The 14,994-nt window shown below is 41.3% G+C and overlaps 1 protein-coding gene across 12 annotated transcripts in view; it reads left to right on the top strand.

Moving 5' to 3' along the window:
• Positions 1-6,471: 6,471 nt before the first annotated feature.
• The window catches only part of SLC44A1 (solute carrier family 44 member 1), a 198,229-nt gene continuing 189,706 nt past the window's right edge, over positions 6,472-14,994 (top strand). For all 12 annotated transcript variants that reach the window (XR_012424492.1, XR_012424490.1, XR_012424491.1 and 9 more), the window contains exon 1: positions 6,472-6,763. Coding sequence is in view for 2 of the 12 variants with exons in the window: in XM_045373560.2 (XP_045229495.1) it covers positions 6,728-6,763 (36 nt within the window). In the remaining 10 variants the exon portion in view is untranslated. The remainder of the gene's footprint in view (positions 6,764-14,994) is intronic.

Genomic DNA, 14,994 nt, shown 5'->3' with positions numbered 1-14,994 from the left:
CGAGGCAGGTGGATCACCTGAGGTCAAGAGTTCAAGGCCAACATGGTGAAACCCTGGCTCTACTAAAAATACAAAAATTAGCAGGTGCCTGTAATTCCAGCTACTCAGGAGTCTGAGGCAGGAGAATTGCTTGAATCCAGGAGGTGGAGGTTGCAGTGAGCCCAGATCATGCCATTACACTCCAGCTTGGGTGACAGTGAGACTGTCTCAAAATAATAATAATAAAATAAATGAAAATAAAAAATAATTAAAAAAAAAAAGATGCTCACCCTTAGATCTCAGCTACCAAGCTTTGAGGAAACCCAGGTCATGTGGCAAGGCTCCAAGTAGGTATTCTGGCTGATAGCCAACAGCCAGTAACAACCTCCAGGAGTGAGGAAACTTCAAGATAACTCCTGCCTCATCCACTATCTAACTGCAACCACATGACAGCCCTCAAGTGAGAACCGCTTAGCTGAGCCTACTCTGCTCCCCCAACTGTGAGATTTGATGATTGTTGTTGTTTTAAGTCATCAAGTTTTAATTTGGTTTGTGATACAACAATAGATAACTGGAACATCCAATAGATCTTATTGATTTCTAAGCCTGCATCTTTGCTTAAGTCATTTTACACCTGAGAGTTCTCTTTTTCTCCCATCATCTTCACTTATCCAAAGCTACGTGTTAAGGACCAGCTGAAACACAATTTATGAAGCCTTTCCTAATTATTGCATTTGTGACCTGTTCTTTCCTTGTACTCTGGACACTGTATATGTTCTTCATGATTAACAGGTCATTCAGGAGAACCCCCCTCCCTGTCCTTAATAAAATAAAACGTTTTATATTATTAAAATATTTAAATATAGTTTTTTTAAGTACATGCTTTTGTCAAAACTACAAAAAATTCAAAAGTTATAATTCAGAACATGTCTCTCTTCTGTTTGTTCTGTTTCACCACGATTTATCCCCACCTCCTCTCCAAAGGTAACTGATGTTTACAGATTGGTACATATTCCTCACAACCTCATCTATACAGACATGCGCACACGTGCTTGTGTACACGCAATTTACATCACACACACACAAGATTGACATGAACATGATTCCATCATAATCCTGTTTTGTAAACTACCGTTTTTAGCTGATGGTATATTTTAGTTATGTGTAGCTCATGTCATTAAATACAGATTGCTCTTACTTTTTAACAGTTGTGTAGAGCTTCCCATTATTTAAGCAATTACTTAACCAATCTTCTGTTTATGGAAATCTAGGTTTTTCTCAATGTTTCCTTATTAAAAACAAGATTGTATTGCTGTTGGATATTCTCAGGGTAAGAATTGCTGGGTTAAAAGAATACACCTTTTACATTTTGATACAAATTCTTAAATTTCTCCCCAGAAAGAGGGTAACTATTTATATCACCATTAATCATGTATAGAGTACTGTGACCTTCTCTCACACTGGTTATTATTAAGCTTTTAAATCTTTGCCAATTTGCTAGGTGAGGAATGATGTCTCCTAATTTTTAAACTTACAGTTTTATTATTAGTAAGGCTGAGCAACATTTCGTGTTTTATTAGTTCTTGTATTTCTTTCACTGTGGATTTTGTCTGTTATATCCTTTACTCATTTTTCTGTGGAGTGGGTTTTTTCTTTTCTTTTTTCTTTTGGTTTTAAATAGGAGCTTCTTGTGTATTATGTAAACCTTTATATAGACTTTGCAAGTATTATTTATCTCTGTCATTTGTATTTATTTTGTAGTATCTTTTGCATGTAGGAGTTTTAAAATATTTATGTAGTTAATCCTATAGGTCTTTTACTATGGTATTAGGCTAGTGTTATCCAAAGAAAAGTCTTTTATACTTCCAATATTAGAAAAGTTATTATTATTATTATTTATTTTTGACAAAGTTTGGCTCTATCACCTAGGCTGGAGTGCAGTGGTACCATCTTGGCTCAATGCAACATCTGCCTCCCAGGCTTAAGTCATCTTCCCATCTCAGCCTCCTGAGTAGCTGGGACTACAGAGGCACACCACAACGCTCGGCTAATTTTTGTATATTTTGTAGAGACCGGGTTTCACCATGTTGCCTAGGCTGGTCTCGAACTCATGAGCTCAAGTGATTTGCCTACTTCAGCCTCCCAAAGTCCTGGGATTACAGGTATGAGCCACTGTGCCCAGCCAGAAAAATAAACCTATTTTATACCAGAAGTTTTACAGTAAACAATAACAAACAACAATAACAAGAAGTATTTTAAAAAGTAGTAATCTGATATTTAATATAAGCTTTCCTTTGAGACATTCTAGGCATTTATAAATCTAAATTCCTAGGGACTCACTGACAAAATTCGTTCATTCATTGAACAAATATTTATGTAACATTCCTGGATACCAAGCTGTTTTCTAGGCTTTTGGTACACAGTGGGAACTTGTCTAGTGGAGGTAAGAAATGGTTAACAGGGAAAAAATGGAACAGCATTTTTTAAATTAAAAAAAAAAAAATCAATCTTTGTGGACCTCCTTTAAGCTTATATAGCATGTGGACTTTTCCCTTTCATTGCATTTAAACTATACTCTGTTCTTGGTTTAAATATCTTTCCACCCCTTAAGAATGATCTAAAGGCAAGGAGTGTATTTGTCTTCGAATCCCAGGCACCCAGCTAGGTATTTGGTTCATTATAATGGCTCAAGACATGTACTGTTAAATAAATAGATTTCCCTACTTTACAAATTTCTTCTCTCCTTCACAAATTAATACTCATAACCCTGGTTCCGTTTTCTCTCCTTCCTCATCCCACTATCCCAAAATGAAAAACCAACACTAATTTTATGTTGGAAACAGCTGAGATCCCTGAGGACTGATGCTTGAGCACAAGCTACTTAATCAAAATCAAACATGCTTAGCTCATAGAAAGCAGTCAATACAAAAATTATTAAATGAATCGAATGACTACAATGTTTAAAAAAGTCATTCAGAAAAGTAGTAAGAGGAAGATACACCCCTCAACACAAGTTCATAACAAGCATTTTAAAGAGAATTCATACATGGTTTGATCTTGCAACAAAAATCCAAGTGAAACCACAGATAAAAGCCAGAGTTATTAATAAATATTGGAGGAACATCAACTTACAAGTGTGAGCTGAAACAAAGTTGCAGAGCTAAGGACTTAAGAACTGCCAGTCTTGCTGAATACAATGTTGTCTTTTTCTGTGGCATGTCTGAGTTTGGGAAAGCTCTCTCAAGGTAAAGTGGATTTCTAACTTCTGGTTTAACTGGGAGGCTGAGATACATTTCTAACTTCTCAAACAGAGACCTGCTCTTGCCTCTCTGGCAATGAATGAACAGTTACAGCCTTTGGTTACAATCAGTTTTTGCTTTTGGAGCATCTCCCAGGGGTGATATATGAATGCTCAGGAGGAAGAGGTTGTGAGGCAAATCTGGAAGCTGGGGCTCTGCTGAAGCAAATATGCTCTTGTGGGATGTGGCTGTGAGCACAGTATGTGCTAAAATGTAAATAACACAGCCAAAGCACCAAATGCCACGGTTTTTAAATTAAGAGGACTTCTCAGCAGTTATAGACATATACATGTAGAGATGCATTTGTATTTCTGTTACCCCAAAACCTGAAATCATGTGAACAACGAGTCAGGCTTTATTCAGATCATTGGAAAGACCATTAATTCAACGTTTTCCCTCAGTGAGTGACCAGCACCAAGTCCTCTATCTGAAGCTGGCACCCTTGGAATTCACACAGCCAATTACGCAATACCAGACCATTGGGAAGCATTTCTGGCTGGCTCAGCTGGTGATCCGATTTTACCCCTGCAGCACCAAGATTGATAGACCTTATAATTTTATCCTGGTTAGCGCAGATGGTTTTTACATAAGTTTTTAAAAACCTCCTTTCTCCCAAAAGAAAAAGAAAAACAACCTAAGCCCTTCCAAAGGGGCTTGCCCTGCTAACATCTCACGACGGTAGATAAGTACCCTCGTCACCGGCTTAAGAAAAAAAGAAATCTCTTTTGTGATTTCTGAGTTTGCTGTGGTTTAATTTCATTGAATGCTGTGTGTACTTATTTATAAGAGTGAAAAGGAATGGTAATTTGCCTCTCTAAATCACTCATTTCACGAGGCTTTTTTGGGGCATGAGGGGGATGGGAAAGAGACTCACTCTTAGAAGGTACAGCATATCCAATGCACAAGCTGTTAGTTTCCCTCATGCTAATGACAAGGTGTAATTTTGAAACATCACATTCATATGCATATATGGTGCATACATACATAAGTGGTGTATTTACAAAGCACCTTAGAGAATCTTAGAACTCTTAGTTCTATTAACCCTTAAAGGGAAAACCAGAGTTCAGATCAGTCAAGCACAATGGACTGTGCTTGCTTTCAATTATATTCACCCATTAGCTATGTCTAGGAAAGAGATCTCTAAAAAAGTAAAATACATTTTATGAAGCACTGCCACAGTCTGTTACGCATTTATCTCCTTCTACAGTTCCAATTACAGAATAAGCAGTAGCTACTACACGGAACAACAGCACTAGCCAAAAAGATTTTTCTAATCTGAGAAATGCTCCCATATTGACTCTGCTAAGAGAAACAACTCCCCTTTCCTTGACTATAAAGAAGGAAGACAGATGGCTTCTTGTTTAGGACTGTAATTTTACTTTCAGTCTCCTCTCTGAGTTAAAAACAACATGTACTTTTCTGGCTTTGAGGGAAAATCTCAAGGGAATGTTTTTTATTCCTGGCCACACTGAATAATTCAACAAACATTTGAGAGAGCTGAGGGAGATACAAAGGAGAAAATACTTTTCCTTGTTCTCAGGGAGTTTACAATCTAACTCTGGAGTTTACAACCAGAATTGGGACTAGAACCATTAGAGTTTTATGTCTTCGCTTGTATTTGTCGGTCTAATGGTTATCAGAAACACATGTAGGATTCTCTAGCTCCGGGGTATGGCGGACCCTCTGATCGAATTGAAAGGAAACTAGAAAGAATGCAGAAGAATTCAAGATCTTAAGCAGTTGAATACTTGCTGACCTAGCAGCACTTCCTTATGTTATTTAATCTTGACCACAAGCCTTTGCGGTCATCCTTGCTACCAGCATATCACAGAAGAGGACAATGAGATTTGGAGAGGTAACTCGTCCGCAGTCACGAACTCAGGAAATGGCATAGGAAAACACCAATTAGGAATTTTTCTCTGGCCCTTTCTGTAGCTGTCCCCTTACAGGCTCCCATTCCAATTTTCCTTGGCTTAGATTCCCTTTCAATGCATGTAAAGTCAATTTAATTCTGTGTTCTTTTCTTCCCTCTACACTTGAAGTAATCTTTAAAACGTGATGTCTCATATTTGGTGAATCAGTGCTTTTGGAAGTCTCACTCCCTTGCGTCTTTGCAAATAAAGTTTTTCTTTTTTCTTTTTTTCCCTGTGTCTGTCTTTTGAGACATTCTGTGACAAGATGAAATGACATATGAAGGCTATAACAGTGCCTGATAAATGTGTTTTTTAACATTAGTCATTACCTTTAGTTTTATTTCTTTCACTTTTTAACTGTTTTCACCTCACACTGTATTTCCTAACGACTCTTTTGGAACTGTAAATTTCTTGAAGGTAGTGACCACGTCTACTCTAACTTGTTGCTGCTTCGTTTAGTCTTACTGATTTAGCAACAGTAACTTGGTAAGTCTCTTTTGTTCGTCTCTTTATTGCCAGTACCAGTTACTGGAACTTAGTGTGTCATCGGTATTTTTAATATAAATTAATGTCCCCTTTTTGTTTTTTGTAGACTATCCTGTATAGGAAAGTTTAGCTTAGATCCAGTATGGCTTTGACTTGCAAGCCTGGGTAACTTTTTGCCTTTTCCTCATTTCTGGCTATTTATTACCATTTCAACCTTGGGGACATTTCATTAGGTTCTTGGTCCCTTTCAAGGCTCAGTTTCCACATCAGCAAAATGGGGACAGTAGCAACAGATACTTCTTTCTTCCAGCCTTCTTATCACCTACTCTTTCTCCAGGAAAGGTTTCTTATCTACGCTTTCCTCTGAAGAAGAGCCGACAGAGCGGTAAGAAGCCATCAGGATCCTGAGTTGTGCGCCCAGTAGGGAGAGGGAGCAGTCTCGCTTGCGTCCCGGGTCCGGAAGCAATTAGGCCCCTTTTCGGCAGCGAGTTGGCCCGGTCTTCGTCTGCCTCAGCCCGCTTTGCCCTCTAGCCTCGAGGCAGAGAGCTGCCTCGGTGCCACCGCTAAATAAGCCCGGCGCCGCGCAGTCTCTGACACGCGCGGAAGGGCCCGGCCTCGTTCTGGCTGCCGCCGCCCTGCCGCCCGCACGGCGCTGCACTGGGGGCGGGGAGTCTGATGGGAGACGCGCGCGGCGCTGAGGAGGCGGCGGCCCGGGAGAGGGAGCGGGAGAGGGACTGGGCGCGGGAGGCGGGAGGCGGGGAACGGAGGGAGGCGCCGCCGCCGCCGCCGCCCGCCCCTTTCCGCTGGGGAGCAGCTGCTGCAGCAGGAGCAGAGCAGGAGCCGCGCAGCCGCCGCCGCCGGGGGATGTGGCCGGTGTCTGCCCCTAGCCGCGCCGCCTCTTGAGTACCAGCCGCCGCTGCAGCCACCGCCGCCGCCTAGCCGTGCGGGGCCAGGCCGCGCCCTCCCCGGGCGCCCGCCGGCTCGCATGCCGAGGGGCTCTGGGGCGTAGCTGCGCGCCCGGCGCCGCCTCCGGGCTCCTTCGGCCCCGCCATGGGCTGCTGCAGCTCCGCCTCCTCCGCCGCGCAGGTGAGGGGCTCCCGCCTCCCGGCCGCCCGCCCGGATGCCTCCCGTGCGCCGCGTCGCTCGGCGGGCGCCCGCCGTCCGATACCTCTCGCTGTCCCCAGCCTCCCTTGAGCGCACCGTGCAGTCCAAAGACCCCCACGCCGCCTTTCCCTCTCCCGGGTGCCGCCGATGCCCGCGCGCTGGCTCCCCGGTCCCGCCGATGCCCGCGCGCTGCTCCGCGGCTGCCGACTCGCAGGCGCCTCTGCGCGTCCCCTGGTGCGCCCTCAGCTCTTCCCGGCCCCTTCCCCACTCGGCCCCCTCCTGCCAGTCACACCTGAGCGGCCCGTCCCGCCAGCCGGCAGGTAGAGGCTGCACTGGCGCCTCCTCTGCCCCAGGTGGCATCCCCTTCCCTGTTCTTCCGGGCCTGGCTCCTCTCTTCCACCTCCGTGGAGTCTCCCCGCCATCCGTCGCCTGTTTTCTGTGCTCCTCGCAGGTGTACCCCCAGCAAGGGCTCTTCACCTCTTCCACCGAATTCCGGTTTCTGCTTCATTAGATATTCTGTCCCTTTTCTCTTGCCTGCTGCCCCCCGGCTGGGTTCAGATGTTTCAGCAGGTCCCGGAGCCCTTCCACGGCCCGCTCCGCAGACCTCGCTTGCTCGCTTGCACCCCATCCCCCCTTGGTGCCGTGACCCGGGCCCCGCGGCCTCCCAGCACTCGGAGGCCCCTGCGGGAGCGCGGATTCTGGGCTGGGAAGGAGATTGGGCACCTGGTGGGTGACGGGAGCGTTACGGAAACTCCCTCTTTGTTGCCAGTGTTACAGGAGGAAGAGGTTCCGAATTTAGTTTTTCTGTGGGCACTGGCTGAATGTTGTCGCTGAGGGCTGAGATGCAGAGATTTCTCCCAGCTTCTACCCTGCCCCCATCCAAATTTCGCCAACCTCCTTCTCTCGGATCCGAGCCCTTAACCTGGGTGGATATGTTTAGACAACTGTATGAGGATCAAATGTAATAGAACTTGACTACTGGCCACTAATAACTGGGAGGACCTGTTTGTAAATTACCTAATTTAGTGGATTAGTGAGTGTATTTACAAATACTATAAAAAGCAATCAGGAATACTGCATCAAACTGTCTTGTGGTGGTGTATGAAAAATAGGCTCTGACAACGCCTGGGATGTAATCTCACAGTTTCATTAGCGTAGAATTTAACTGTGGTCTGTGATTTGTTTGTTTTAGGGGGCAGGAAAGGGTTCTTGTTTTTAGAAATAAAGGATGGTTGTTGGTGAAGAAAAATGCTAGTTTGGGGGCAAAAAAAATTCCTCCAGAGATCTAGCATCTGTGATAATGCCAGAAGTGTTTTTACTGCTGCTAAATGACTATATATAACTCAGTTTTAAATAACCTGCATACTTGTTCTGAAAATCTGAGATCTGTTAGAGAGAAAATGACTAGAATTGCAGATGAATGGGGACATTTATGTTTTATTAGGTACCCATCCTATCATCCTATTCCTCCAGTCCTTTGTTTTTTTTGAGTGTTTGCTTACCCGTTTGGTTTTCTTTTTTTTTTTCTACTAGCATTATAGTCAGGCTTATTGGTGTAGTTAAACATTCCTATTCAGTTATAATAGCAAAGAAAAAACTATATGTAGAGGTGTTAGGAAGGAGAGGCTTGGTATATCAGAGTTTTCATATTAACATATAAAGGCGTAGAATTGCACATAACTTTCAGCTGGTTAGGATTTTGTGGGGTCTAGTTGGGTGCTCTTTAATATTTAAATATAATTTTCACCAAAAAGGTGTTTTTCAGACTGCCTTTCTTTTCAGAATTGAGTCAATTTACATTCTCTTTTGGTGGTGAAATGCCTTTAAGACAGAAAAGTATTGATAGTTTATGGTTGACTTGTTCAGTGCATGAACAATTAAATTTGGGAGGGATGGGTGCTGCACCAGAACTCTGCTTTAAAACAGGTAGTGGGTCTTGCATTTGTCTAGCTCAGCGTCATACTTTTCAGAATGCTATCATATACATTTTCTTTTCTTTTACCTCCTCTCACTGTAGAACATGCCATGTTCTACAGATAAGATGCATGTCATACACCCAAGGGGTGCATTTTTTTCCTGTGGATTCCTGTAACCAATCAACAGCTGTCACATTTTTAAGTTCAGCTTTAAGGACTTGTAGTGTTCAGTGGAGCATTGAGGAGCAGGTTTTGTGCCAAAGAGCTGATCTTTTTTTTTTTTTTTTCTTCTTATTTGAGATTTTTGGCATCCTTCTTCATTTGTGAAATGTTACTAATCTGCTGGTATTTTAACTCCTTTCAGGAGCATCACCAGTTTTAGAATACTGTTGTTCCTATATGTGTTTTTAAACAAAATAGGGTTGCAACTCCACATTTTCTCCTGCCTCTCTTAGGGGTCTCAAATGTATTTTCTTCTTCTTCCTTTTTTTTTAGATGGGGTTTTGCTCTTGTTGCCCAGGTTGCTGGAGTGCAATGGTGCGATCTTGGCTCACTGCAACCTCTGCCTCCCAGGTTCAAGCGATTTTCCTGCCTCAGTCTCCCAAGTAGCTGGGATTATAGGCATGTACCACCTCACCTGGCTAATTTTATATTTTTAGTAGAGACAGGATTTTGCCATGTTGGTCAGACTGGTCTCGAACTCCTGACCTCGGGTGATCTACCCGCCTCGGCCTCCCAAAGTGCTAGTATTACGGGCATGAGCCATCGCACCCTACCAGGGGTCTCAAATGTATTTTCACTCAGAATATGTTTGTTTCATCGCTTCTACTGGATTGTAAGCTTCTGGAGCACAAGAACTGTTTTTGTTTTCCTTATTTGTGTATCCACTGCAGTGCCTCACTGTAGCTTGTACTTAATAGTTGTTCAGCAGTAGTCCCTGGAGGGAATATATAGACATATATTTGAACCTCTGACTGGCAAGTGGCATCGAATGTGACTCTAGCCCTGACCCATTGAATTCTATAGGCTGGTTGATTAATTCTGCCAAGCTGTCCTCTTCTAAACTCAAACCTGGACTGTTTAAGTTAAAACTTACCTGCCTTTTCTACATCTCTGTTCTTTCAGTGGTACCATCAGCTTGCAAAATTGTTCAAGGTTTTCCTTTGCTCCTGATGACCTGCTTAATGTGTATGTTTTAGATGGAGCAGTGACTATAACATCTTAAAAGAGCTTGTCTGCAAACTCTAATGATAACCTACACAACACATGAAAACAATGTGCTTTGAGGTAATCTGCAGTTCAGTTTAGCTTTTCTTAGCAGTATCTTCAGCAACTTTAAAGCTCTGGCAGGTTTTTATCAATGTAAATAAAGTGCATTTTCTTTTTGTAGCAGGGATTCACTTTTGAAGTACAATTTATCTTCCCTTACAGTCTCTTACTATGTTGTAGATTCTCGTAAAAGAGTTTGTGGTCTTCCAAAGTTTGATCTCTTGTAGTCTGTCCTGGTATTAGTTTCATTTTCTTGGCAGTATCTGGGTATCATAATTTCCCATCAAAATAATTATACCGTTTTAGGATTTAGATCAAAGAAAAGTGTCACATTCTATACTAGTATTTCATTGCTAGAGGAGCAGATTATTGGCAAAATAATTTGTGCTGTATCAGCTATGTACATCTAGGATCTTAAAAGTGAGTGAGGGCTCTTAAAGAACTTTTAAAATTATTTTTAAAAAATTAATGACCATTACAAGGTGTTTACTAATATTGGTAATTGCTCAATATCGACCAACACATGATAGTCTTTGCCTAAAAGTCTTTTGAGGGGAACTTAAAAGTAAGATAGTCTTGAGTTTCTTTTTACAGTACTAATCCTCCCTAAGGCTCTTAAAATTTACTCCCATCTCCCTATAATTCGTTTGTTCTGGTATAACCTGACATAATTTCTATCCTTGTAATGTTAAACTTCAAAGTTCACTTGTAAATCTCCAGATTTATTAAAATGCTCTTTCCCATTGACAAACCAGTTTGAATGAATCTTTTGAAATATTACTTAGCAAATTGCCATAAGTCTTTGTCCTTAATGGCTACATCATATTTCTCACAGCAGTGCTTTGGAGGCCAGGAGATTTTGCAAGTTCTGTGAAGTTCTGTGTCCTTCAGTTCTAACCTTAGACATTGTGAGAGGGATGGAAGAGAATCTTTCAGGTTGAACAAACTGCCCCTTGTCTGTCTAGCTTTAGGAGACTTTTGTCCACTGTCTCATTCTGTGGTCTTCAAATTGAAGGCTGTATATTTAACTGTCTTTTTGTAGCTCTCATATTCTGTTTTGGGAGTAATAAAAAACAATCAGAAGTGGTTTACAAATGCTGGTTAACATTTGCATATACTAACTGTGCTTTAACAGAATTTTAATAATACCATCATCTATATCAGCTTTGTGGAGTTTGAAGTCAGATGGTAAAAATTAAATTTGAAGAGTGTAGTGGGAATTACCAACAGAGACTAAAGTTGCTCAATTAAATTATGACCTGCAAAGTAAACTTGATCTAACGGGAACAGAAGTCATGGCATGAAGCCTTTTTTTCTTTCCTCTTCTGAATAGTGTGCTGTTAGCGTAGAGGATCTACTCCTCAAAATATGTAAATCAAAGTTAATGTCAAAATTGGAAAATAATGTAGAAATGGTAATTTTTTTTTTTTTTTTTTTTTTGAGCCAATGTTTGGCTCTTGTTGCCCAGGCTGGAGTGTGGTGGCATAATCTCGGCTCACTGCAATTTCTGCCTCCCGGGTTCAAGTGATTCTACCGTCTCAGCCTCCCAAGTAGCTGGGATTACAGGCGCCTGCCACCACGCCCAGCTGATTTTGTTTTTGTTTTTTTTTTAATTTTTAGTAGAGAGAAGTTTTCACCATGTTGGCCAGGCTGATCTCAAACTCCTAACCTCAGATGATCCACCCGCCTCAGCCTCCCAAAGTCCTGGGATTACAGGCATGAGCCGCCACGCCCGGCCAATTCCCAAATCTTAAATTGCAGTTTACTAATTTTTTTTTTTTTTTTGAAACAGGGTCTTGCTCTGTCACCCCGACTAGAGTGCAATGACATGATCATAGCTCACTGCAGCTTTGATCTCCTGGGCTCAAGTGATCCTCCCACCTCAGCCTCCTGAGTAGCTGAGACTATAGGTGCGAGATCATGCCTGGCTATTTTTTTTAATGTTTTAAATTTTTTGTAGAGACAGGATCCCACTATGTTGCCTAGGCTGGTCTCAAACTACCGGGCTCAAACGATCCTCCTGCCTTGGCCTCCCAAAGTGCCAGGATTATAAGTGTGAGCCACTGCACCCAGCCTACTTTTTTATCTTTAGAAAAGGCTTACTTAATAAAATTTTGAAGTAAAGAATTTCCAAGTTAAATTTCACGCCGCCATTTGGAACTTCCTATAGTTGCTATCTGGAGAGCAGCATGGTACAGCAAAGCTAGTCTACCTAGAATGCTTCCAGGCTTAACAAGTACTATACTATCAAATACTATTTGATGTGTTAACAGTACAGTCATTTAAAAATGTTATTGGCCTGGGAAAATTATTCATAAATATATATTCTACTACCAGTAATTGGTTAATAGTTGTTTTTCTGTGCTCCCCTTTCCCCTGCTCAAACTGCAAAGAAAGAATGAAATATTTCAATTTGGTCATTTTGCCTCAGATTTTTGGGACTATAGGGGATATACGAGATAAACCTACTATCACTTTTCTGTTGATCTAAACTAGAATGTAGGAATATGAAGTAGACTGAGGTCAGAGAGATACATTATGAGGTAACTGGGATTAGAAACCTTAGTCTCTTAATCTCTTGTCCTTTCTGTAGTACAGTACTATTAATTCTTAATGTCTTAGATTTTCTTTTCCTTTCATCCTTGGCTGTACATTGGAATCACTTGGAGAAGTTTACAAATACTATGGAAGTGATGCCTGGGTCCTATTCCCAGAGATTCTTATGTATTGGTCCAAGACTGCTGGCTAGGCATCACAATTTTTTCTTTCTTTTTTATAACTGCTTCTTGCAGAGCAGGGCTGACCCATAGTAGTGCACCCAGAGTAGCCAGCATCAAAACTTTTAAAAGTTCCCCTGGTAGCCCTCATGTGTCACCAAGTTTGAGAGGCACTGTTCCTTACCCTTTGTCTAGGTAATTTTATCCCTCGTATGGCTTCAGTTACAGTCTGTATGTTAACAGTTCCCAAACTAAATTACTGTCCTCGTCGCTGATCCTTATATCCAACTGATTAATTAGCATCTACACTGGAATATTGTACAGGCAACTCAAACTCAGCATGTTTAAATCTGTCCTCAAAATTGTACCCCTCACCCTTGGCTTTTTCAGTACTTTATCTCTGGTTCACTGAATGATGCCAATGTCCTGGTTGTGGAAACTGGAGACTTGAGTCCTGTAGGGAAACTGCCTCTCATTCTTTTATATCTAGTCACCACATCTTGCCTCTTTGACCTTCTCAACGTCACTGCCAGCACTCTAGTTCAAACCTCTGTCATCTCCAGCCCAGATCTCTCCGTAACTATTCATGCTCCCTTCTAATTTTTCTTCGTATTGCAGTCTTGGTGATCTTTGAAAAATCCCAAGCTGATTGTCTTCCTCTCCTATTTAAAACACTTTAATGGTTTCCCATTGCTCTTAGGACAAAGACCAGAACCCCTGACCCTGGACAATAAGACCCTGTGTGTGGCTGTTCTCCATCTCTCTATAGGGTCACCTTGTGCTGTGCTTTTCTTTGCTCATTGCACTGCAGCCTCACAGATTCTTCAGTTGGTTGTATTCCTTCCTCTTAGAGGGCTTTTCCATATGTGGTTCACTTGTCTAGAAGGCTCTTTGCTTTGCTCCCTGGCTTTTGGCTGGTTGCTTTAAGTTTCAGCCTGAAAGTCACTTCCTTGGAAAAGCCTTTTCTGATCCCTTCAAACTAGGCCGTGTCTCCTCATTAAACTCTCATAGTCTTATGTGTTTTTCCTGTGAGCACTTAAAGCAGTAAACACATAATTTTACAGTTAATATTAATGTCTATACTAGGAGGTGACAGACTGCAGCCCATGGGCCAAATCTGACCTGCTACCTGTTTTTGTGTGACTTGCAAGCTAAGAATGGTGTTTACATTTTGAAGTGGTTGAAACAAATCAAAAGCATATGATTTCATGATAAATTAGTTTCATAAATTATGACATTTAAATTTCTTAGTAAGGGTTTATTGGGACACAGTCATACTAATTCATTTACTTGTCTGTAGCTGCTTTCATATGACAATGGCAGAGTTGAGTAGTTGTGACAGAGGCCTTATGGCCTGCAAGCATAAATATTTACTCTGTGGCCCTTTACAGAAAATGTTTGCTGACCCTTGCTCTAGGCTGAGTTGATGAAGAGAGGGCCCATGTTTGCTTTGTTTATTGCCATCTTGGTGCTTAGCTGGTACCAATACATGGTAGGCACTCGTGAAATATTTGAATGAATTAACAAATATTTTCTTTCCCTCCATGGATAGAGGTGATTGAACTTTTACCTTAGAATGCTGGGGTTTTAAAATTCATTATAAAATTGTAAAAAAGATTCTTCTTTAGAAGATTCTTAACAGAATTTTCAGCAGCTCTCTTAAGCAGCTTGTCTGTTGAAGGTATACATGTCATTTATGAAGCAAGTATACTTATAAAGGTGTAAGTTACTGGGTCAAGGTGGATGGGAAAGGGCTAGTGCACTCAAGTAATGGACCAGTCAGGTTTACAGTGCTGATGTTTTTATAGCAGGCACAAATGGGTGAGACTTTATGACAAGCATTGTAAAGAAAACCTGTTAGAGCTGGTGAAAAATTTAAGTCGTTAAAGAGTTCGACATTGTTATCTCTGCTGTGGGAATTCACTCTGTGAAGACAGTTAAAGTTTTTGACACAGTAATATTTCCTCCTTTTTGGTACTTTTTGTTTTCTCATTTATTTGGAATATAGTATAGCATAATGTTCCAATTTTGAATTTATGCATTGTATAAAATTTAGTATTTTTTTGGCAATTTAAAAAACAGATTTACATTTTTCAGTATGTTTTATTATACTCAATAGAGGGATGCCAGCTTTTTCCTCCGGGGGGACTCCTTTGTTATTGCATAATATGATAATGTTGTATAATAGGATTCATTTAACAAACATTTGGTTGATAAACCACTGAAATTTATTTTTTTGTGAATATATTATTATTCCTTTTAGTTGCTCTCTACAATATCCCACAACCAGATATTTAGACTTTTATTTAGT

This window comes from Macaca fascicularis, chromosome 15 (genome assembly GCF_037993035.2).
Source record: "Macaca fascicularis isolate 582-1 chromosome 15, T2T-MFA8v1.1".
Classification (NCBI taxonomy): domain Eukaryota; kingdom Metazoa; phylum Chordata; class Mammalia; order Primates; family Cercopithecidae; genus Macaca; species Macaca fascicularis.
Note: the sequence above shows the minus strand (reverse complement) of the source record. Positions and strands in the feature narration are given on the sequence as shown.